Consider the following 23,306-nt stretch of genomic DNA (forward strand, 5'->3'; position numbering starts at 1 on the left):
TATATGCAAACACCTGGAGTTAGAAAATCAAAAGGGAAGAACACACTTAGTATTTCTCAAGCTGAAAAAACTGAAGGAAAAAATTCAAGCCTTGAGTTGAAATACTGAAGGATTCCATAGGCAAAATATTGAATGAAGCAGGAAGCATCAAAAGATTAAGGAAATATAGAGAGTCACTGTACCAGAAAGAGCTGGTTGATGGCTAACCATTTCAGGGGTAGCATATGATCAATAACCAACTGCACTGAAGGAAGAAGTCTAAGTTGCACTGAAACAAGTGGTGAAAAACAAAGCTCCAAGAATGAAGGGAATACCCACTGAGATGGTCCAACAAGTGGATGTGTCACTGGAGGTGCTCACTCATTTATGCCAAGAAATTTAAAGACAGCTAGCTACCTGGCCACCTGACTGTCAGAGATTCATATTTGTGCCCATTCCAAAGAAAGGTGAAGCAACAGAATGTGGGGTTTATCGACTAATATCATTAATATCACACATAAATAAAATTTTTTTAAGATAATTCCAAAATGGTTGCAGAAGTATATTGACCAGGAACTGCAAGAAATTCAAGCTGGATTCAGAAGAGCACATGGAATAAGGGACATCATTGCTGATATGAGATAGAGCTGGGCTAAAAGCAAAGAATACCAGAAAGGTGTTTAGCTGTGTTTTATTGACTCCCCAAAGGCATTTGACTGTGTGGATCATAACAAATTATGCATAACAATTTGAAGAATGGGAATTGCAGAACACTTAATTGTGCTCATGAGGAACCTGTTCATAGACCAAGAGGCAGTTGTTTGAACAAAACAAGGAGACACTGCGTGGTTTAAAATTAGGAAAGGTGTGTCAGGATTGTATCCTTTTACTATACTTATTTAATCTGTATGCTCAGCAAATAACCCAAGAAGCTGGACTATATGAAGAAGAATGCAGCATCAGGATTGGAGGAAGACTCATTAACAATAACAACCTGAAATATGCAGATGACACAAGCTTGCTTGCTGAAAGTGATGAAGACTTCAAACACTTACCAATGAAGATCAAAGACTACAGCCTTCAATATGGATTGTATGTCAACATAAAAAAAAAAAATTTTCAAAACATGACCAATAACATCATGATAAATAGAGAAAAGACTGAAGTTGTCAAGAATTTCATTTTACTTGGATCCACAATCAACGTCCATAGAAGTAGCAGTGAAGAATTCAAATGATGTATTGGGCACATCTGCAAAATGCCTCTTTAAAGTGTTAAAGAGCAAAGATGTCACTTTAAAGACTAAGGTGCACTTGACACAAGCCACGGTATTTTCCATATTCTCATATACCTGTGAAAGCTGGACAAGAAATAAGGAAGACTGTAGAACTGATGGATTTGAATTGTGGCAAGTTACTCTCTCTATGCCTGTTTCCCCATCTGTAAAGCAAGGCTGTAACACTACCCACATCATAAAGCTGTTGTGAGTGCTAAGTAAATTACTTTATGAAAAGCAATTTTGTCAGAGTCTACCAAATAAAGAGCACGGTCTATGTAACTGCTATTATTGTTTATGAATTTCAACTGCTGCTAATCAAGCTTTGAATTATAAATGTTCATTTAACTTCATCGTTTTCAATTTAACTTGCTGTGTGTTGTTTGGTTAACGGGGAGTAATGTATAATTATATCAACAATATTTTTGGACACTGATTTTCTAGTAACTAGTCTCTAAAGTCTGCACATTGTATGCAGGCAGTCCCTGGGCTTTGAACATCTGAGTTACATACAACCATAGTCACAAACTAACCCATGAAGCTCACTGTATTAAAAATTGAAGGTTCATACAATGGTTCTTAATAACAGTGCTTCTTTGTGTCATGAATCAAACCATTATTATTATTGAATTATTATGTTAAAGATATTTTAGTGTATCTGAAAATATTTCTTTAATACTTTTATGTACAGAATGGTACACTATATACTGAGACAAACATTTGACTAACTGACATCAGATATGTTCTGACTTACATACAAATTTATCTCAAAAACAAGCTTAGGTATGGAATTTGTTCATAATCTAGGGACTGCCTGTATGTCAAACACAAATTATCATGTCTACTTGTACTTCTAAGCAGGTATATACAACACCGCCCTCTGTTGTCCCCTAACCAAAAAAAACAATCTGATGCAATGATATTTCATTGTTATTGTTGAGTTTTCTACCAGAAAGTAAGCAAGGTTGGGGAAAGTGGGCCACCGAAGAGAGTCACAATCAATGGAGAAAAGACTGAAGTTGTCAAGGATGTTGTTTTATTTGGATCCACAATCAGTGCTCACAGAAGCAGCAGTCAAGAAATCACACAACAATGTATTGCACTGGGTAATTCTGCTGCAAAAAAAACTTCTTTGAAGTGTTAAAGAGAAAAGATGTCACTTTGAAGACTAAGATGATCTTGACCCAAGCCATGGTATTTTCAATAGCCACATATTCACGTGAGAGCCAGACAATGAATACAGAAGACTGAAGAACTGATTCATCTGAACTGTGGTGTTGGTGAAGAATACCGAAAATACCATCGCAGTGCAGTGAATTGCTTAATATGGCCCTTCTAGCCCTAATCCTCTATTTTGTGATTTACTGTAAATCCTGCACTCCTATGCCTGTTTAGGGAGGGATGTATCTTGAGTCCCACCTTGCTGGAGGGTATGACTCAATCACCATCCTTAGTTTCCTTGAGGGTATATATGTGAATGTTCTCTCTTGCTCTGGCTCTGCATTTATTTTGTCATCATTTCACCCCTGGACTTGAGACAGCAGCTTGTCATCTGACCTGCCAGTTTGGGTTTGCCAGCCCCTGCAACCGTGCAAGTGGGAAGAATTATCTAGACCTACAGACTTGGGACTTGTCAGCCTCCCAGCTTCTATCACCATGTGAGCCATTTCCTTGGCAGCTTGTGAGTTCCGTGAGACATTATATGAAATATGGAACCCTAAAACAGGAGGGGAAGGAAGAAGAGGAGTTGATGTTAGAGATGATGGAGTGAAACAACAATTTGGAAAAGTTGGACATTTGGGACAAGTTTAACCTCTGCCTGATAGGGACCAGCCTTGTTTCTACACTGATCCTCCTAAAAGAAATTATTTCAGCAATCATGGACTGCCAGAAAAATGAATAAATCTGTCTGGGAAGAAATATAGCCAGAATGCTCCTTAGACGTGAGAATGGCCAGACTTCATCTCCCATACTTTGGTCATGTTGTCAGAAGGGACCAGTCTCTGGAGAAGGATATCAGGCTTGGTAAATAGAGGGTCAGTAAAAAAGGGGAAACCCTTAACAAGATGGACTAATACAGTGGCTGCAACGTTCAGCTCAAACATGGCAAAGATTGTGAGGATAGAGTAGGGCTGGGCAGTGTTTCATTCTGTTGTACATGGGGGCGCTATGAGTCAGAAGTGACTCAACAGCAACTAACAACAATAACAATAAAGAAAGTCACTAAACTAGAGGATTTTAAAGAAGCAATTAAGGAAAAAAGGATTTCAAACCAATGAATTTTGTCAGTTGCTCTGCTGTCAGGTTTTGTTTTTGGGGAAAAAAAAACTTTTTATTTACCCAAATTAAAATTTTGGATTATCTGTGTATTTTCATTATACATGGCATTCTTACCCTTAGATTTATGAAAGTCAGATGTATAAGGGTGTAAGGCAGGCAGTCACAATTTTTTCATGTTTTCTCTTAACAAATAGTTCATAAACATCATGTTAAAAGAATTATATGAATTAAGGGATAGAAATAGGAATAAGACATGGTCCCTGGCTTTTCTCTGTAAAATCAGTGGGAGCAAATTAATATGTAACTCCTTTCTCTTAAATAAGGAGTTCTGGGTGGTGCAGTGCCTAAGGCATTTGACTGCTAACCAGGTTAGTAGTTCAAACCCATCAGCCACTCCACAGAAGGAAGACGGGGCAATCTTCTTCCGTAAAGATTTACAGCCTCAGAAACCCAATGCGGGTCACTATGAGTCAGAATTGACTCCATGGCAGTGAGTTTAGTTTTGTTTTTTTCTCTTAAATGGAGTCTTGGTGGCATAGTGGTTGAAGTGTACTGCTGCTAATGGAAAGGTCAGTACTTGGAACCCACCAGCTGTTCCAAGGGAAAAAAATGTGGCAGTTTGCTTCTGAAAAGATTTATAGACCTGGAAACGCTATGGGGCAGTTATACTATGTCCTATAGGTCAATAAGAGTCTGAGCTGACTTGATGGTAACTGGTCTGGTTTTGTTTTTACTTGAATGAGTCTATTTCATGGTTGCTCTGTAGTGGTGATGCCTTTGCTTCCCTTTCAAACTTCATTTAGGGAGCAAATTTGCCACTGCACCCTCTGCATCCTGTTGAGGGTAGAGATAGCCAGCAGCTCCACCCTCATTCTCAGACACCAGAACAGAAGCAATATTGAAAGGTCAAGAATTCAACCCCACCATCATCTCCTCTGCGTCCAACTGTCCATCCCTCCCACACATAATCCTTCCTTCCCAGGTGATGCTATTAAGGAAGAAACAGGTCAAATGAAGGGAAAATTCACATTAAGTTGTGATAGTTACGGACTTAATTGTGTCCTCCAAAAAGATATGTTGAAGTACTAACCTCCAGTACCTGTGAATGTGACCTTACTTGGAAATAAGGTCATTGCAATGTATTCAAGTTAAGATGAAGTCATTATGACATCTGTATGGCTGGTGTCCTTATAAGAAGAGAAGAGACAAACACCAGCGACTACCATGTCATGATAGAGATAGACTGGAATTATGCAGCCACAAGCAATGGAATGTCTGGGACTATCAGAAGCAGGAAAAGATAAGGAAGTATCTTCCCATAGAGCCTTTAGAGAGAGCATGGCCCTGCCGACACTCTGAATTGGGTATTCTAGTATCCAGAACTGTGAAAGAATAAATTTCTGTTGTTTAAAGCCACTTGGTTTGTGGTACTTTCTTATAACCACCTGGGAAATCTAATACAACGACATACAGTATTCACTAAAGTTTAAAACAAAGCAGGATATTTGACAAGGCTGGTACCTCAAAATGCCTTTGCTAAAATGTCAAGGCACTGTTTTTCACAACCAAGTAATAAACACAGTAGACATCTGTGAGCCCTAGTCCATCTTGGGGCTTCATCTTTGATGATGTAGAGTGGGGCATAGGGAAGAGGTGAGAAGGAGTGGGGCTCAGGGGCAGTGAGGCTTAGGGAATGAACAGGTGAGAGTAAAAAAGAAGAGTGTTTATTGGTTACTTTTTTAGGTTGCAAAAAAATCACCTCATGGAAAATGCCTAAAGCAAAACGTCAAGTGTCTAGTTTTAAAGCAGAGGACAATGCTTCACGCCCAGTATTTTTGGCAGTATAATCCCACCGTTCTCCAAATGGTCCAGGCTTAAAACCTCGGAACTAGGAAAAGAACTGATACCACAACCCTTGTGATGTGTTATCTACAATTCCACTGTACAGATGACAAAAGGATCCTCTTCCTCAACGTAAGATACATACATTCTTTCAATGACTTATTCATTGATACATCCATATAACCTTCTATGAGACAGTACTAAGCAACAGAAATGCAAATGTGAATAACATAGTCTCTGCCCTTCACAGTTTGGCATAACAAGCATTTATTGAGTGAGTTTAGATTACATATTGTCATGTGCTGTCAGACCCCTCTTGCCTTCTGGTTAGCAGTCAAGTGCCTTAGGCACTATACTACAATGCAAAGTACTAGTATATAGATGTACATTTGGATTGCAGGGAAAGCTTTCAAGCAATGATGCCAGATTTGAGTTTTCATGAACCAGCAGAAGCTGACTTGAAAAAGGGATTTCCCTCTCTCCTCTTCCCTCACATAATGCCTGAGTATTTGGGAGAAGTAGGAGCTGGAAAGGTAGACAGGAGCCAGATCATAGCAGGCCTTGCATACCAAGCTAAGGAGCTGGGATTTTATTATGGAGAGAATTAGGAAACACTAGAGGATTTTGCAAACAAGAGTGACATGAACATATATTTTGTTGTTGTTAGGCTCACTCAGGAGTGGACTGAACACCTGACTGAAGGCAAGCCAGGGCTGCAGGCAGACAGAGGAGCTGGGAGGCTCTTGCCATAATCATGGTGAGAAACAATGAGAACATAAACTACGTCAGAGACAGATGATGGAGAGCAGAATACCTATTTGAAAAATATTCTATAAACAGAAATGATAGGGCTTAACTATTAGACAAATGGGGTGAAAGCCACAGTCTAAGATTCCTCCCAGCTTCCTCCTCTGGCTTAGGCAATCATTTGGATAGTGGTATTATTGATCACTGTAGGACACACAGCATATTGATTTTTTCCCCCTTATGAGAGGCTAGGGAAGATGGTGAATTCAATTTTAAATGTTGAATTGAGAGCTGCAGAGAACCCAAGTGGAAAGGTGCATGAGTCAGTTAGCTAACTAGACCCTGTCCTTTTTTTTAGCCTCCAAGCTCTGGTAGGGTAGTGGCTAAGGCACTTGACTGCTAACCAGAAGGCTGGCGGTTCAAACCCACCAACCACTCCTTGGAAGGAAGGTTGGGCAATCTACTTCCGTAGTGATACCGCCCAAGGAGGGGTCACTATGAGACAGATTCGACCCGATGGCACATAACAACAACATTCCAGAAGGAGGTGTACCTGGCAACCTCATTGGAAAAGAATAAATGCCTACTTCAAGAAATGATATTTTTGTGTGTTAAAAAAAAAGAGCACTGCAAATACAGGGGTTGATAGTTAATAGGACAACATTTTGCCACCAACTGCCAAACTGACACTGCAGATCAATGTATTGTTCCAGTTAGCTAAACGCACATTCATTGGGTTTCCTTCTTACACTTGAAAATAGCGCTGTACCTGGTGTTCAGATCTAGGAATTCTTTCAAGCTTACAGAGCAACAGCTGAGAAATGCGCCCTCCAGTGGCTGAGGAATGAGGGGGCTCTCGCACCCTTCTCACCACCAAACAAAGCCCTGTGAAGAAATACAATTTACGAAGATCAGAAGGTTCACAACGCTCGTATTGCTAAACCTCAAAATCAAGCAAATGTTCTCAGGGACCTGGACCCCTTACCTGTCACGTCGGCCGAAGGTAAATTTCACTTTCGACTCAACAAAATACGACCCCAGATTTGACAGCTTGCTGTAAATCCCGCTCCGCGGCAATTAAAAGCCTTACAAGCCAAAACGCGGAGATTATCTGGATCCCCTCCTACCAGTTGGGTTGGGCTTCGACCACGTGGGTGGCTAGGGCTAGCAGGAGCTACCCGGAGTAGAGGAGTGTCCCTGCGGTCAGAGGTGGGGCCTGAGCACTGGGCGGGGCTTGGGCGGACCCCTGCTGCGGGCCTCCTCTTGCCTGCTTTTCCCCTTTCCCTTCGCCCTTCGAGCCGCCACGTAATGCCACGTCCCCGCGCATGCGCGTCTCGGCCAGTGGTGGCGGCTGTTTCCGGGCTTAGGGGGCTGGAGCAGCCGCCGAATAGGAGGCGGCGGTGGCGGTGGCGGCGGCCAAGGAGAGAAGAGTGCGGGCTTGGGGGCCAGGCCCTGCGAAGGGCGGGAGAAGTTATCTTCTTTACCAAAGGGGCGGGTAGAGCAGGTGGCTGAGCAGCAAGATGAATTTCCTCCGCGGGGTAATGGGGGGTCAGAGTGCCGGACCCCAGCACACCGAAGCCGAGACGGTGAGAGAGCGGCGGCTCTGGGACTTGGGAAGGGTCCGGGCAGGGACTGGGGAAGAGAACTCGGGGGCCTGAAGGTCGCCTTCCTGGTCCCATCGTGCTTGGGACTGACACGCCGCCGCCTCCTTTGCCTCCCTTCCTCTCTTGAAACCCTGGAGTTATTGGCGTACACCCCCAGCGCAGCTCCCACCGCGGCGTCTCGGTGGGGCTGACAGCAGCCGCGCCCCGCAGCTCTGCAGGCCCGGCGAGGAGGGTGATCCTCGGGTGGTAGTGCCGGGGAAGGGACGGATCCTGGGCAGAGGTTACCTGACCTATCTCCCACGCACCTCGAGGCCGGAGGCTCCTCCCTCCTCCGTTTTCACGGGTGTCTACACCGCTCTAGAGGGACCTGAAGTCCAGCTCCCTCCTTCGCGGTCTGGAATCCGGGAGTTGGAAAGACTGCAAGGTTTAAAACCCAGCTGTTGGCAAGAGCATGTGGCTAAGAATATAACGCCAGTTTGGGCCACAAAGTCACCTGCTCCTGTCCCTCCACCTGGAAGAAAGGTTGTTCTTCCAGGTGATAAAAGTTCAAACCCTGCTTTTGGGGCTCACCTAAATATATGCTACTTGGTAAAGAAGTTGTTTGGAAGTTGTAGGGAATCTTTAGCGCTCAAACCTCTTTCGGGACACATCTGCTTTCTGTTCTACTCATACCAATCAAGCCACTGGGTCTGAACTCGTGGTAACACTATTTGCAGCGTCATTTAAAAAAAAATTGTTAGTCACTGAAAACAGTATTTGGTCGTTGCTTGTTTTTCAGTTTTAGGATATATTTAATTTTGAAGTTCGGTTAATGCCTATTGGAAATTAATGTCTATGCTATTAAAAAGTAAACATTTTTCTTTTGAATAATTTCAGATTTATAGAAAAGTGGCATAGTATGACACTCTAAAGATAAACTGTGAGTTGCATTCATAGGCATAACTTTGTTATTGGGATCCTGAAAGGTAGTAGCTTTAATTTGTCAGGCTCTTTCTTTAAGCTAGCTACCGTGCTCAACTCTTTATATTCCACCTTCTTTTTTAATCCTTAGTTACCCTGCAAGATAGGTGATAAAACTAAAACTCACTGCCATTAATCCCTATTGGGTTTTCGAGGCTGTAAATCTTTACAAAAGTAGATTGCCCCATCTTCCTCCTGAGGAACAGCTGGTGGGTTTGAACAGCTGACTTTCTGGTTAGTAGACGAACATCTTATTCGCTGTGCTACCAGAGCTCCTTAAGATAGGTGATAGTATCCTCACTTTACAAATGAAGTAATGAAGCTTAAGTAACTTGACCAAGGTCACACTTGCAGTAGCAGAGCTAGGATTATATCAAAGCCTAGGCTTCAATTCTAGTGCCTGTATTTTAAAATTTAAATGGAAATTTATATAATGCAACTAAAATTAACTGTACAGGTCTGAGTTAGAACTAGTTAAAGCAGAAGCTGAAAATCAGATCTCTCTCATACACTTATACCTGTTATTTGGCTTCTCTTGTCCATTCCCACATGGCTACAAGGCAGCTGAGCTGACCTATTAGGAGAACTTGCTCTATCCAGATTACCATAGTCGTACCCTATCTCTTCAGCTCTTTTTTCCATTTATTTTACCTGTCTGGGATTTGTGTTTGAGACCCCGAATTTTAAAGTGTGGCTGATTAGAGCTTGTTTTGGAGTTAAACCTTCATTTGAATCCTGGCCTTGCATGCCCTGATTGGATGGTACAAGTAAGAAGTGGCTCATCTCTTGTGAGTAAAATGAGGGAAATGCCTTCTTTTTAGAGTTATAATGAGGATTAAGTGCAGTAAGAAGTATAACCTGGCACTTAGTAGGTGCTCAATTAAAAAAAAAAAGTAGTTTTTTTTTATTCTTACGTGGGTTAGAGGAAAAATACTTTATTTCCTTTTTTGTAGATAGTTGTCCTTGTTACAGTGGCTTCTGTAGAAAAGGTCTAGAATTCATAGGGCATAGAATTTTAAAGTTGGAAGGACCCTGACAAATCTTTTCAGGTCTAACCCCTTTATTTTGCAGGTTAGGAAACTGAGGCACAGAGAAATGAGTTTGCACAGTAATTTGGAGTTGGGAGTTTAACCCTTTGATCTTACCACAGTGAATGGGACAACATAGTTTTTAATATTATGATTTCAGAATGAAGCTTTAGTATCACTTGTATATATATAAACTAAAAGGAAAGTGAGAGTGCTATGAATTGAATTGACTCGATGGCAGTGAGTTTTGTTTTGAAAACTTTAAGCATGTACCCTTGAAATTAGAAAAGTAATCTATTACAGTATGAATAAAATTCATTTTACTATCTCATTCCATAGCAGGTAGAAGGGGTCATGGGTCACTAATTTAGAAGTACTCAGTAGTAGACTTTCTATTGGTGATTTGATGTAGCCTGGGTATATGAGTTGCCAGAGCTTGGAACCTCTAACTTGTATATTATCGTCAGTATCATTTTTTTTTTCTATTTCTCTAAAATTAAAGTATCTTCACAGTGGCGTTCCATCTTTCTCTCTTTTTCTCGTGGAAGTCCTCTTTTCTTACCTTTGCCTGAATTCTGCCTGTCCTTCAAATTTTATGATCCATGCCTTCCCTAATTTGTACTCTCTTTTCCCCACAAAGCTATAGATCTTTCTCTTCTGAGCTTTCTTTGCATTTTAACTGGGTTATTAATTTCTTATGCTTTCAACCATTAGTATATGTTTTATTCCTTAAGTTACTTAAGAAACGTAAGACTCTTTGAGTTTCTTTAGGGCAGGGTTCATACAAGTTTTAATCTTTGTTTTTGTATAGTAGTAGATGCTGAATAAATATTTGTTAAATGAGTTAATTATAGTTTTGTCTGAAGTAAATCACAGATCTGTAATCATAGCAGCTTACAAATTACTAGGTACTAAAACAATATTTTTTTAAAACAATAAGAAATCAAAGTTCTGGAAAGATTGAAATTTATTGTGTCAAACTTTTTACTGTCTGCTTTAACTACTTTCCTGCTTTTTCTTAAATGCCTTCTAAATGTGTGAGACTTATATTACTGATTGTATAGTAACTAGCTTTTCCTACCTTACCCAAAGTTAAAAGTAACTCTGGACTGCTATTAATATTGATGTTCTTCAGAACCAATAAAGTATTAATTGACACAATAGTCAATCATACTATAAAGTACTGGATGTTTTAAGTACAGAGTTTTCATCCATGTTAAACCTTCATCTTTTAGAGCCAAGCACTTTTTAATTTGATTTCTCTTGTTTACTTGAAGTAGAGAAAGACAGTAAGTAATGTTAATGATTGAAGCCCTTTTTTACCCTTTGGTGGGTGAAAATAAATGATGTCGTAGTAGAAATTCTACTCATGCTTTTAATGCTCACTTGGCTACATTTTCTGTCTACCCTCCAACTAATCTTTTTAGTTTCTTGAAAAAAGTAAGAGAAATATTAACTATATTTGATGGTAAGTCATAGGGGCATTTTGTGTTCACAGATTGAATCCTGAGGACATAAAAGTTATTAGTCCAGAAAAAGCGTGCAGAATTACTATACTGCTCTGGTGTCTCTTTCTAGATCAAACTTTCATCAGCTGGCTCAGAATGCAAAAGGCCTTGCAATATAAGACACAGCTGTACTTTCTTTTAATAAAAATTGTTATTAAGGAATGTGGGCTTAAATTAGATATAGGTTTGGTCAAGCACATTTTATACTCTGTTACTATAAATAGAGTTAGAAACTCCTATTTGGATTGATGTTTCATATTCTGCATTAATAACCAGGTCAGTGTCATAACTGATAGGTGTTTTCTCTCTCAGCTTGTCCTGCAATAATTATGTCAGATTTATGTTCCGATCATTTTTATATCCAACCAAAGACATTTCTTACACTTTTTTAAGTAATGTCTGTTGAATACTATATGGCTTATTATGCAGATTGTTTAGGATGGTGTAAAAAAAACTAGAATCATTTAAATTTTATACTTCTAGCATTACCATGGTGTGTTCCCAGGAAAGTGAATACATGTACTTGAAAAAAAAATTTTGTCACCAAAGAAGTGTGCTGTATGATGCTTAAAAACATTTATGTTAGTCTTGTTAGGCAGTGTTATATAAGGACTGTTTTCAAGATAAAGATTATAAAGTAAGCATTCCTACATTAGTAGTCTCCATTATCATAAACTCTGTGGAATTAATGAAGTGTTGCCCATTTAAATGCCTAAAAGATAAAATAAGCCCTGATGTGTTATTCTTTGAGAAGTAATTCTAATCACACTTGGATCTGATTACCATTTGACAGAATATCAGAGTTTCATATATAAATTTATTGATAGCAAATACTGTTTTTATAATTTTGTCTATTGTAGATATTATATAGAAAAGGCATATTTATGTTTTTATACCTCAGGCAGAAATGCCATAAACATTCTTTACATAATTATTCATCTTATCATAGTGCCTTAGGCATTTGACTGCTAACCAGAAGGCTGGGGGTTGGTAAACCTACCAGCCACTCCTCAGAAGGAAGGCTGGGCAATCTACTTCCGTAGTGATACTGTCTCGGAAACCCAAAGAGGGGTTGCTATGAGTCGGGTCCAACTTGATGGCACATAACAACAACAACAATTTGAAAACTTACGTAGTGTTAGACTTTGAGATTCTAGCATCTGTGATAGGCTATGTGCTAGACAAGTCTCATTATGAGCCCTCAGTTAGAAGGATGTCCTTTTGAAAAGGAGAGTAACTGAGGTGGTATATTACCCTGGCTGCTTATATACAATTACAATGGAAATGGATTGTATGGGACTCATTGGATTCATCTACATAGAAATTAGTGTTTGACCTTATAGTGTTACCACTCTTTTTTAGAATGTAGTGATTTAGATCATCTGAAGATAAGATTGGCTTTTTGTTCTTTTTATAAAATTTTCTGAGTTATAGTGTTGGATTCAAAACAAATCTCTGACTCTTCTTGTCTCTGAAATAGTAAACTTTTTAGTTCATTTAAACAATGTAAATGAATTGGCTTGTTATCTGTTAGAGTTAACATAAAATATTTTAGTCCTACAGTAAACAGATATGGTTGGGGAGGTTTTCTCCAAAGAAGGTAGAATTATGTTACAAACTCCATGTAATTTATATCATCAAATAAGTTGATTTTAAATGCTTGATAAATATATGCTAAATATAGTAGCAAACTCACTGCCATTGACTCATGGTGACCCCTCCTTACATTTCCAAGGTGGTATCTCTACGGAAGTAGATTGCCCAGTCTTCCTTCCGAGGAGTGGCTGCTGTTGTTGTTGTTATATGTCGTTGAGTTGGACCCAACTCATAGCGACCCCTCCTTGGGTTTCCGAGGCAGTATCACTATGGAAGTAGATTGCCCCATCTTCCTTCCGAGGAGTGGCTGCTGTTGTTGTTGTTATATGTCGTTGAGTTGGACCCAACTCATAGCGACCCCTCCTTGGGTTTCCGAGGCAGTATCACTATGGAAGTAGATTGCCCCATCTTCCTTCCGAGGAGTGGCTAGTGGCTTTGAATTGCCAAACTTCTGGTTAGCAGTCAAATGCCTTAGGCGCTACACCACCACAGCTTCTATTGAATAGTTAGATGGCTTTTTTTTGGTAATTGCTATTCCCTTCCTTCATTTTTGTGTCTGCTAAATAGTTGCTGAATAGGAAAAGAAATAATGGATTTCTACTAGGAATTGTGAGGAAGTATTGCAAACTATATCCTGAGAGTGACCTTTATACTTTAAGTGTACCTTCACCATCCTAGCTTTGTGCTGCTTGCTTTTCCCCCCCTTTTTCCTTTTCAACAGTTTAAAATTTTTATGTCTCTCATCTCTGTTTTTTCTTTCTTAGTCATACCTGTTCCCATTGCTTCTTTTTTTTTTTTTCTTTTTTCTTTTTTAGTATCCTTTGTGTATCGTTAAGGAGCTCTGGTGGCACGATACCTAAGGCATTTGACTGCTAATCAGAAGATTGGAAGTGCATGCCTACCAGCTACTCTGGAAAAGGAAGACAGGGCAATTAGTTTACTTCCATAAAGATTTACAGCCTTGGAATCCCAGTGGGGGGGCTTCTGTGAGTTGGAATTGACTGGATGGCAGGGGCTTTGGTTTTTTTGCTTTTGTGTATCATTAAGGAACTCTGGTAGCACTATGTCTAAGGCATTTGACTACTAACCAGAAGATTGATGGTTCAAACCCACAAGCCACCAGCTGCTCTGCAGAAGGAAGATGGGACAATCTACTTCCGTAAAGATTTACTGCCTTGGAAACCCAGTGGGGGTTGCTATGAGTTGTACTTCACTCGATGGCATTAGTTTTGTGTGTCATTAAGGAGCTTTTTTTTTCTGTTTTTTTGGTGGCACAGTGGTTAAAGCTGCCAACCGAAAGGTCAGCAGTTTAAACCCAGCAGCTGCTTGGTAGAGAAAGTCAAGGCAATCTGCTCCCGTAAAGATTTACAGGTTTGGAAATTCTCTGGGGCAGTTCTACTCAGCCCTGTAGGGTTGTTGTCGTTGTTAAGTGCCATCGAGTCGGCCCTGACTCATAGCGACCCCTCTTTGGGTTTCCGAGGCAGTATCACTACAGAAGTAGGATTGCCCAACCTTCCTTCCGAGGAGTGGCTGGTGGGTTTGAACCGCCAGCCTTCTGGTTAGCAGTCAAGTGCCTTAGCCACTATGCTACCAGAGCTCCCTTATGTCATATGTCATATGCCATATGCCATATATTTGTTGTTGTTGTTGTTATGTTCCATTGAGTCAGACCCGACCCACAGCAACCTCTCCTTGGGTTTCCAGGGCAGTATAACTACGGAAGTAGATTGCCCCATCTTCCTTCCGGGGAGTGGCTGGTGGGTTTGAACCGCCAGCCTTCTGGTTAGCAGTTAAGTGCCTTAGCCACTACGCTACCAGAGCTCCCATGCCATATATTAGGGCCCCTAAATTTGCCCCTAGTTTTTCGTTGTGGAACTTTATACCCTGTAGGGTAACTATGTCTAAATTGACTTGATGGCAATCAGTTTGGGTTTAGTTTTGTTTATCATTGACTATAAATGGCACTATTGGTTAGCAAAACAAATGAAACGTTTGAAAATTGATGAAATGAAATGGCACTATTGGTTAGCAAAACAAATGAAAAGCTGGTGGATGATTTTATTATAATTCTAATGTCCAGTGTATCAGTTCTTGGTGAGATTATTTGTCCTTTTCATATTTTGCTTGGTAAGTGGAATTGTGAATCTCACATGGCAGTTACTGAAAAAAAAAAAAAAGAGAAGTTTTGATTCATAATCATCCACATGAGTTGGATGAAGTTATGTGTGCTGTTAGGCTTTTATCCAACTAATACACATGAGTATTCACGGTGCATAATGGCAAATAGTGCTGTACTACCAAAGTTTAAGTCCTCTTTTCCCACTTCTAACTTTACTTTCTTTTTCCAAAGATAACCACCGCTCTTAGTTTGGTATAAATCCTTTCTCTTCCTTATGCATAATCATTCATCTGTGTAATAAAGAATTATGTTTGTATGTTGTTGTTGTTGTTATGTGCCGTCGAGTCGGCCCCGACTCATAGCGACCCCTCCTTGGGTTTCCGAGGCAGTATGTTTGTATAGACAGATTTATTTCTTTTTTTACATAAATGATATATTGTTGATAGTATTCTGTAGTCTTGCATATTTTTCCATATTAAAACATGGAGAGCTACTTTATTAGAAATTATTAAAAATCCCTATTTTTCAATTTATGCTCTACCAGAGTATTAAAGCTTCTTAATAACAGGATCCATATTTAATTCTTCATTATCTCTGTCTCAGAACTACTGTCTCTTGAATTTTCCTTATCATCCCTTTGTGGTCCTTTTAAATAAAGTTAGCTGGGTTAAAATTTCCTTTTTTTTTTTTGTTACTACTTAGTGTTTCTCTTGTGTAATGCAAGGGACACAACACAAATTTCAATAGTATCAGCTAGCTATATAAGATGATTGTCAATGAAGCAAACTAGGGTCTGGGATGAAGCTGGAGCTTGAGTTAAGGATTTTGCAAGTACTCAACTCTAGCCAGTTATTGTCTATTGAAATGTGGGCCTAGAGAGCCAGTTTAATATCACCAGTTAGCACTGCAATTGCTGTGATTTCAATCCCATCTTACCACTTGTTAAGGAGTTCTGGTGATGTTGTAGTTAAAGCATTTGGCTGCTAACCAAAAGGTCACTGGTTCAAATCTACCACTCTCTGAGGAAGAAAGATGAGGCAGTCAGCTTCCATAAACATTTACAGCCTTGGAAACCCACTGGGGTTGCTGTGAGTTGGAATCAACTCGATGGCACTGAGTTTGGTTTTTCACCACTTACTAGTTTTGTGAACTTGGACAAGTCACTTAACCATCATTGTCTCTATTTCCTTATCTTTGAAATGTGGGTAGTGGTAGTGCCCATCTTAGGGGGTTTTTCTGAAGATTAAATAAATTTAAAAATGTAAAGCACTTAGAGCTAGCACATACATAGTAAATGCTATGTATACCATATTTTACAAATTCTGAGATACACATTAGTGTTTAAGGATCTTTCAAATCAGGGTACATTTTGTAATATAATTGGTGATATTTTTTCTTGGTGTGATACATTAAAAAATGGTGAGTCTTATAATTGATGGCTCTTAGATTGTATGAAATACAGTGTTTGGTAAAGCTATCAGATCCAAACCCAAACTAAATCCACTGCATTGAGTTGATTTAGTGATTTATTGACCAGGATAGAGTAGAACTGTCCCATGGGTTTTACAAGGCTGTGAGCAGACTGCCCCATTTTCCTTCAGTGGGGTGGGTGGTGGGTTTGAACCGCTGACCTTTTGGTTAGCAGCCAAGTGCTTGAACCACTGCACCACCAGGACTTCTTAGCTATCAGATAAGCTATTTTTTTTTTTTTTTTTTAAGAAAAGAGGTAAGAATCTGGATTATAAATATATAAAATAAAGTCTTCCAAATTTCAGATGTTGGCTTAAAAATTGTTTTTAAACACATACAGATTTTTCTCTTTTTTTGTAGTGAAAATATATACAACACACATACACTATCTCAATTATTTCTACTTGTACAAGTCAGTGACAACACTGAAGTTGGTTGTTGTTGTTAGGTGCCATCGAATCGGGTACAACTCGTACGACCCTATGTACAACAGAAAGAAACAGTGCTCCATTGTGCGCCATCCTCACACTCCTTGCCATACTTGATCCTGTCATTGCAGCCACTGTGTCAGTCCATCTCGTTGAGGGTCTTCCCTTTTTTACTGACTCTTCACTTTACCATGCATGATATCCTTCTCCAGGGAGTGGTCTCTTCTGATAACATGACCAAAGTAGGTGAGACGAAGTCTCGCCATTCTTGCCTCCCAGGAACATTCTGGCTGCACTTCTTCTGGGACAGATTTGTTTGTTCTTCTGGCAGTCCGGGATATTTTCAATACTCTTCCCCAACACCACTATTCAAAAGTATCAGCTCTTCTTCAGTGTGTGTTCCTTATTCATTGTCCAGCTTTTACATGCATATGAGGTGTTTGAAAATACCATGGCTTGGATTAGGTGCTCCTTAGTCTTCAAAGAGGAGCTCTGGTAGCGTAGTGCCTAAGGCACTTGACTGCTAACCAGAAGGCAGGCGGTTCAAAGCCACCAGCCACTCCTCAGAAGGAAGGTTGGCCAATCTGCTTCTGTAGTGATACAGCCTCGGAAACCCAAGGAGGGGTCGCTATGAGTCGGGTCCGACTCGACGGCACATAACAGCAGTCTTCAAAGAGACATCTTTGCTCTTCAGCATTTAAAGAGGTCTTTTGCAGCACATTTGCCCAGTGCAATACATCTGATTTCTTGACTGCTGCTTCCATGGGTGTTGATTGTGGATCCAAGTAATATGAAATCTTGACTACTTCGATCTTTTCTCTAGTTATCGTGATGCTGCTTATTGGTCCACTTGTGAGGATTTTCATTTTTTTTATGTTTAGGTATAATCCATACTGAACTCTAGTTTTTAATCTTCATCAATAAATGCTTCAAGTTATTTTCACTTTCAACAAGCAAGGTTGTGTTGTGTGCATATCACAGGTTGTTAATGACTCTTTCTCCAATCTTGATGCCATGTTCTTCTTCATATAGTCCAGATTCTCAAAGTATTTGCTCAGCATACAGATTGAATAAGTATGGTACAAGGATACAACCCTGATGTATACCCATCCTGATTTTAAATCATGCAGTATCCCCTTGTGTTTGAGTGAGAACCTCCTGGTCTATGTACATGTTCCTCATGAGTATAATTAAGTATTCTGGAATTCCCATTCTTGGCATGATTACCCATAATTTGTTATGATCCACACAATCACATCCTTTTGCATAGTCATTAAAACACAAGTCAACATCTTTCTGGTATTCTTTGCTTTCAGCCAAGATGCATCTGACATCAGCAATGATATCCCTCATTCCATGTCCCCTTCTGAATCCAACTTGCATTTCTGGAAGTTCTCTGTCAATATACTACTCCAACTCTTTCTGAATTATCTTCAGCAAAACTTACTTGCCTGTGATATTAATGATATTGTTTGATAATTTCCACATTCTGTTGGATCAGCTTTGGAATGGATACAAACATGGGTCTCTTCCAGTCAGTAGGCCAGGTAGCTGTCTCCCAAATTACTTGACATTGACGATTAAGTGTCTCCAGTGCATCATCTGTTCATTGAAACATTTTGGTTGGTATTCTATCAGTTCTTGGAGCCTTGTTCTTTGCCAATTCCTTCAGTGCAGCTTTGACTTCTTTCTTCAGTACCGTTGGTTCTTAATCATATGCCACCTCCTGAAATAGATGAACATAGACCAGTTCTTTGTGGTACAGTGACTCTGTATTCCTTCCATCTTCTTTTGATATTTCCTGTATCATTCAATATATTGCCCATAGAATATTTGAGTATTGCAACTTGGGCCTTGAATTTTTTCTTCAGTTCTTTCAGCTTGAGAAATGCTGAGAGTGCTGTTCCCTTTTGGTTTTCTAACTCCAGGTCTTTGCACATTTCATTATAAAAATTTACTTTGTCTTCTTGAGTTTCCCTTTGAAATCTTCTGTTCAGCTCTTTTAAGGAGCTCTAGTGGTGTAGTGGATAAGGCACTTGGCTGCGAATCAGAAAGTCAGTAGTTCAAACCCACCAGCTGCTCCACAGAAGGAAGATGGGGTGATCTACTTCCGTAAAGATTTACAACCTTGGAAACCCAATAGGGGTCGCTATGTGTCAGAATAAATTCAATGGCAGTGATATATATATATATTTTAGGTTAGCTATTTTATCTCATCATTTCTTCCATTTGCTTTAATTACTCTCTGTTCAAGAGCAAGTTTCAGTCTCTTCTGACATTCATTTTGGTCCTTTCTTCCTTTCCTGTCTTTTTTTTTTTTTTTTTAATTTTATTTGGATTTGGGTGAAGATTTACAGAGTAAATTCACTTTTCATACAGCAGTTCACATATACTTTGTCTCATGTCATTGACCAAAATTTACAATGCAACAGCTCCCCTCCCACTTCCTCCCCATAGTTACCTCCTCCCAGTGTCCATCCCTTCATACTCTTCTGCACCCTAAGCTATCTCCCTGTGCATAAGCAGCCCTTCCTTCTCCCATGATTGTTCTCTCCAGGGCGTGTGTCTACTTGAGGTAAATGTTTAACTCACATGCCTGTACTTTGTTTGGCTGGAAACTACAGTTGTGGGTTCAATTCCAGACCTGAAGGGCAGCTAGGGGCCATAGTCTCAGTGGTTCCACCAGGCTCTATTGGACCAGCAAACCTGGTCCCCACCTTCTCTTCCTTTCCTGTCTTTTTAATGACCTTTTGGTTTCCTCCTATATGGTATTCTTGATGTCATCCTACAACTTGTCTGGTTTTCAGTCATTGGTGTTCAGTGGTTCAATGGTGTTCAAATCTGTTTTTCAGATGGTTTCTAAATTCAGGTGGGACATAATCAAGGTCATATTTTAGCTCTGGTGGACTTGTTTTAATTTCTTTAGCTTCAACTTGAACTTGCATATAAGCAATTGATGGTCTGTTCTATAGACAACACAAACAGTTTTTAAAATAATATGGCAGATACATTACTTTATGATTTTACCAAGTAATGAGTATTATAGAACTAAATTTGAGTGTTTTGAAAGTAGACACTTTTAATACTCAAAACTCTTTAAGCATTAAGTAACCTTGAAGTTTATCTAGTTCATCCCTTCATTTTGTAGTTGATGACTTAGGTTATGTTTAAGGTGTTCTGGTTACCTAGTGCCGCTCTGACAAGAATAAACCACAAATGGGATGGCCTTAACAAACAGGAGTTTATTCTCTTAACAGTTTGGAGGCTTTAAGTCCAAGTTCAAAGTGCCAGGCTCTAGGGGCTGGGTGAAAGCCCCTCAACTTTGAGTTTCAGCTCTGCCTCCTGCTCCCAGCCCACTGAAGCTAGAGACATTTCTTCACTCAGACAGTTGCTGGCTGCTGAGGCTAACAAGCCCAAGGTCAACAGATAAAAATGGTACAGTCCCGATGTTACCAAACCACATGGCAGACCATTAATTCAAGTCCACTGAAAAGTCCCAAGGTCGGCAGAGCATGGCAAGCTGCTGAACAATGACACAGCTACATGCAGGGTCCAAGCGTGCCATAAGCTAGATAGAGACCATTCCCCAAGGCTTCTGTTTATATGCAGGAAGCAGACCACATTCCCTAAGGCAGCTATTCAGCTGTTCCCAGTAGATTCCACTATGGAGTTGATTACTAGTCTCATGGGGAATACTACATCCAGCTGCCCAGCCAATGAACCAGGCCTAGCCAAGTTAACACACAAACTGAACCACCACATAAGGTATGCAAAAAGTAGATTAATAGTGACCCAGTTAAGTGGTGAGCTTAAACATGTAATATTTAAAAAGTTAGGTCTAATATATTCTACAAATATTTTTAACTATTTCCCTTTAGTTACTGAAGCAATAGTGAAAACAATTTTTATAAATAATTCAGATCAGTATATAGTCTACCATTGCCTCTCCTGCCCTTTATAATCTGACTTTGCATCACCAGGAGTAATCTCTAATAAAGTTTGGTGTATGTCCTTCTTTGTATTTACCAATATGTGTATTTACACAAATGAGCTTCTTTCTAAGAGTGGAATAGTTATATTCCAATAATTGCTTTTCAGAAATTTAGTAGTCAGTCCTGGATATTCTTCTAGTCAGTAACCAGTGAACATAATATATATTTTCCCAGCAGGTTTTAAAAAAGTGATTATGTTTCCTTGTTTCAAGGAGATAGGCAGAAGTATCTGCTTCCTGTTGTTACTAGTTTTCTGTTCTAAAACCTTATGAATCTTGAGTATATTTACATCTGTTTATTTAGACCATGAAGCTCTGGGAATTTACTTGTTTGTGTATGGGCTGGTAATCTGAAATACACAGTGTGCCTGTTGAGGACTAACACTAGAGAGTTTGTAACTTCAAGGTTACAAACTTGAGGTCTGAATTTTGCTTTTAGTTACTAGATGACTTCCTTGGTTGATTTCTGAGTGAGATGCTGCAATCCCATTTGGGACGTGGAATAAGTGTATCCTTTAACTTTAAAATACTGTCCCCTTTCCTTTTGGCAGTAACATTTTCATCCACTCTGCCTCTGCTGCTTTTCTGCTTCATTCTCGTTACTCATGTTTCTATCTATATCCATCCAATTCAATGTAGCTTAGGGGCCTCTGACCAGCTCTGTCCAGTCACTGTCCCATTTCTCTCATAAGTGCACTGACTGCTTTCTGTGTTTATCTCATTCAGTTTAAATTTATTCTGTTGTCTCCTTGTCATTAGGTTATATCTTCATTAGAGTAGATACCTTCTCTGGTGGATCACTGCTAGGTATCTCTAGATTAAAACAATACCTTGCAAAATGCTAAATACTTTAATACAGCATTTCGCAAACTTTGGTGAAGGACCAGTTGTGATGGTGGTGGTAGTTTTTAATTTCCAGTCCATCACAGACTCATACTTTTGTAAAATATAGTAAAAATGAGTTATTAGAAAAGTAAAAATATCTCTCTCACACACACACACACAGATAGACATGCAAAGTACAAACCTTAATTTTTTTATTTTTAGATTCAATGGGGATAAAATTATCCAGTGGCTGTAGAAGCTTCTGGGATCTCTGGTAGCATAGTGCCTGAGGCTCTTGACTGCTAACCAGAAGGCTGGCGGTTCAAACCCACCAGCCACTCCTCAGAAGGAAGATGGGGCAATCTACTTCCGTAGTGATACTGCCTCAGAAACTCAAGGAGGGGTCGCTATAAGTTGGGTCTGACTTGACGGCACATAACAACAACAACAACAACGTGGAAGCTTCTGCAGTGGCTAAGTCGGCTGCTAACCAAAAGGTAAGCAGTTTGAACTCGCCAGCCATTCTGTAGGAGAAAGCTGAGGCAATCTGCTTCTGTAAAGATTAACAGGCTTGGAAATCCTGTGGGACAATTCTACTATGGCTTGTATAGGGTGAGTTTGTTTTTTGGTTATAGAAGTTTCTAAATGCTTAATCCTGATTTCTGAGTGTATCTTTTTTTTTTTTTTTTGTTTTTAAATTTTATTGTGATTTGGGTGAAAATTACAGAACAAATTCACTTTGCATACAGCAGCTCACATACACTTTGTCTCATGACATTGACTACAATTTACCACAATGCAACAGTTCCCCTCCCACTTCCTCCCCATAGTTACCTCTTCCCTGTGTCCTTCCCACCCATGTACTTTCTGAATGTATATTGTCATGGAATACTGCTTGCATGCCTCACTGACTATGACCCCCACTTTGAGTAGCAGGAGCGCTGTCATATTTGTTGAATGAGTGATTGAATCACCAATTCAGGGTTCAATACTGAATTCTTCAGGCTATATTGCTCCAGTGTCTTTTGATCTTGCCAAACCCCAGAGTATTGCTGAAGGGTGATTGCTGATTCATTGTATCAGACTTCAGTTTGTTTATTCACTGCTGCTTACAAATTGTTTTATCCATTTTTTTTTTTTTTTGCTTTTTTATTGTAATTTGGGTGGAAGTTTACAGAGCAAATTAGTAGTTCATTTAATAAATTACATTCGTTTTGTTTCATGACACTGGCTGCAGTTCCCTCAGTGTAATAGGTCTGAATTTTGCTTTTAGTTACTAGATGACTTCCTTGGTTGGTTTCTGAGTGAGATGCTTGCAGCAAAGTCTGTCACCTGCAGATCCCATTTGGGACACAGAATAAGCATATCCTTTAACTTTCCACTCCCTCCCGGGGTTCCCCCTTTCCGTTCCTCCTTCTTTCCTACACCTTCCTGCCTTCTGAGCTTTGTTTTGGGGCAGATACTGCCCATTTGGCCTTGTATGGTTGATTATTCTGAGGAGTATATTCCTCATGAGTGTTAGTGTTCACTTTATAGGCTTGTCTGTCGTTTGGCTGAAAGTCGATCCCTGGAGATGGGTTCAGGTCCGGCTTGAAGGGTGTCTAAGGGCTATTACCTATTGTTGTTGTTGTTAAGTGCCATCGAGTCGTTTCC

General features: G+C 39.7%; 1 protein-coding gene across 1 annotated transcript in view; it reads left to right on the forward strand.

Annotated features, from left to right (window-relative positions):
* Positions 1-7,644: 7,644 nt before the first annotated feature.
* The window catches only part of USO1 (USO1 vesicle transport factor), a 126,607-nt gene continuing 110,945 nt past the window's right edge, over positions 7,645-23,306 (forward strand). The window contains 1 exon segment of the mRNA XM_042782075.1: positions 7,645-7,710. Within this exon segment, the coding sequence (XP_042638009.1) occupies positions 7,645-7,710 (66 nt within the window).

This window comes from Orycteropus afer, unplaced genomic scaffold (assembly GCF_000298275.1).
Source record: "Orycteropus afer afer isolate SDZICR_OR568_19922 unplaced genomic scaffold, OryAfe1.0 scaffold00235, whole genome shotgun sequence".
Lineage (NCBI taxonomy): Eukaryota > Metazoa > Chordata > Mammalia > Tubulidentata > Orycteropodidae > Orycteropus > Orycteropus afer.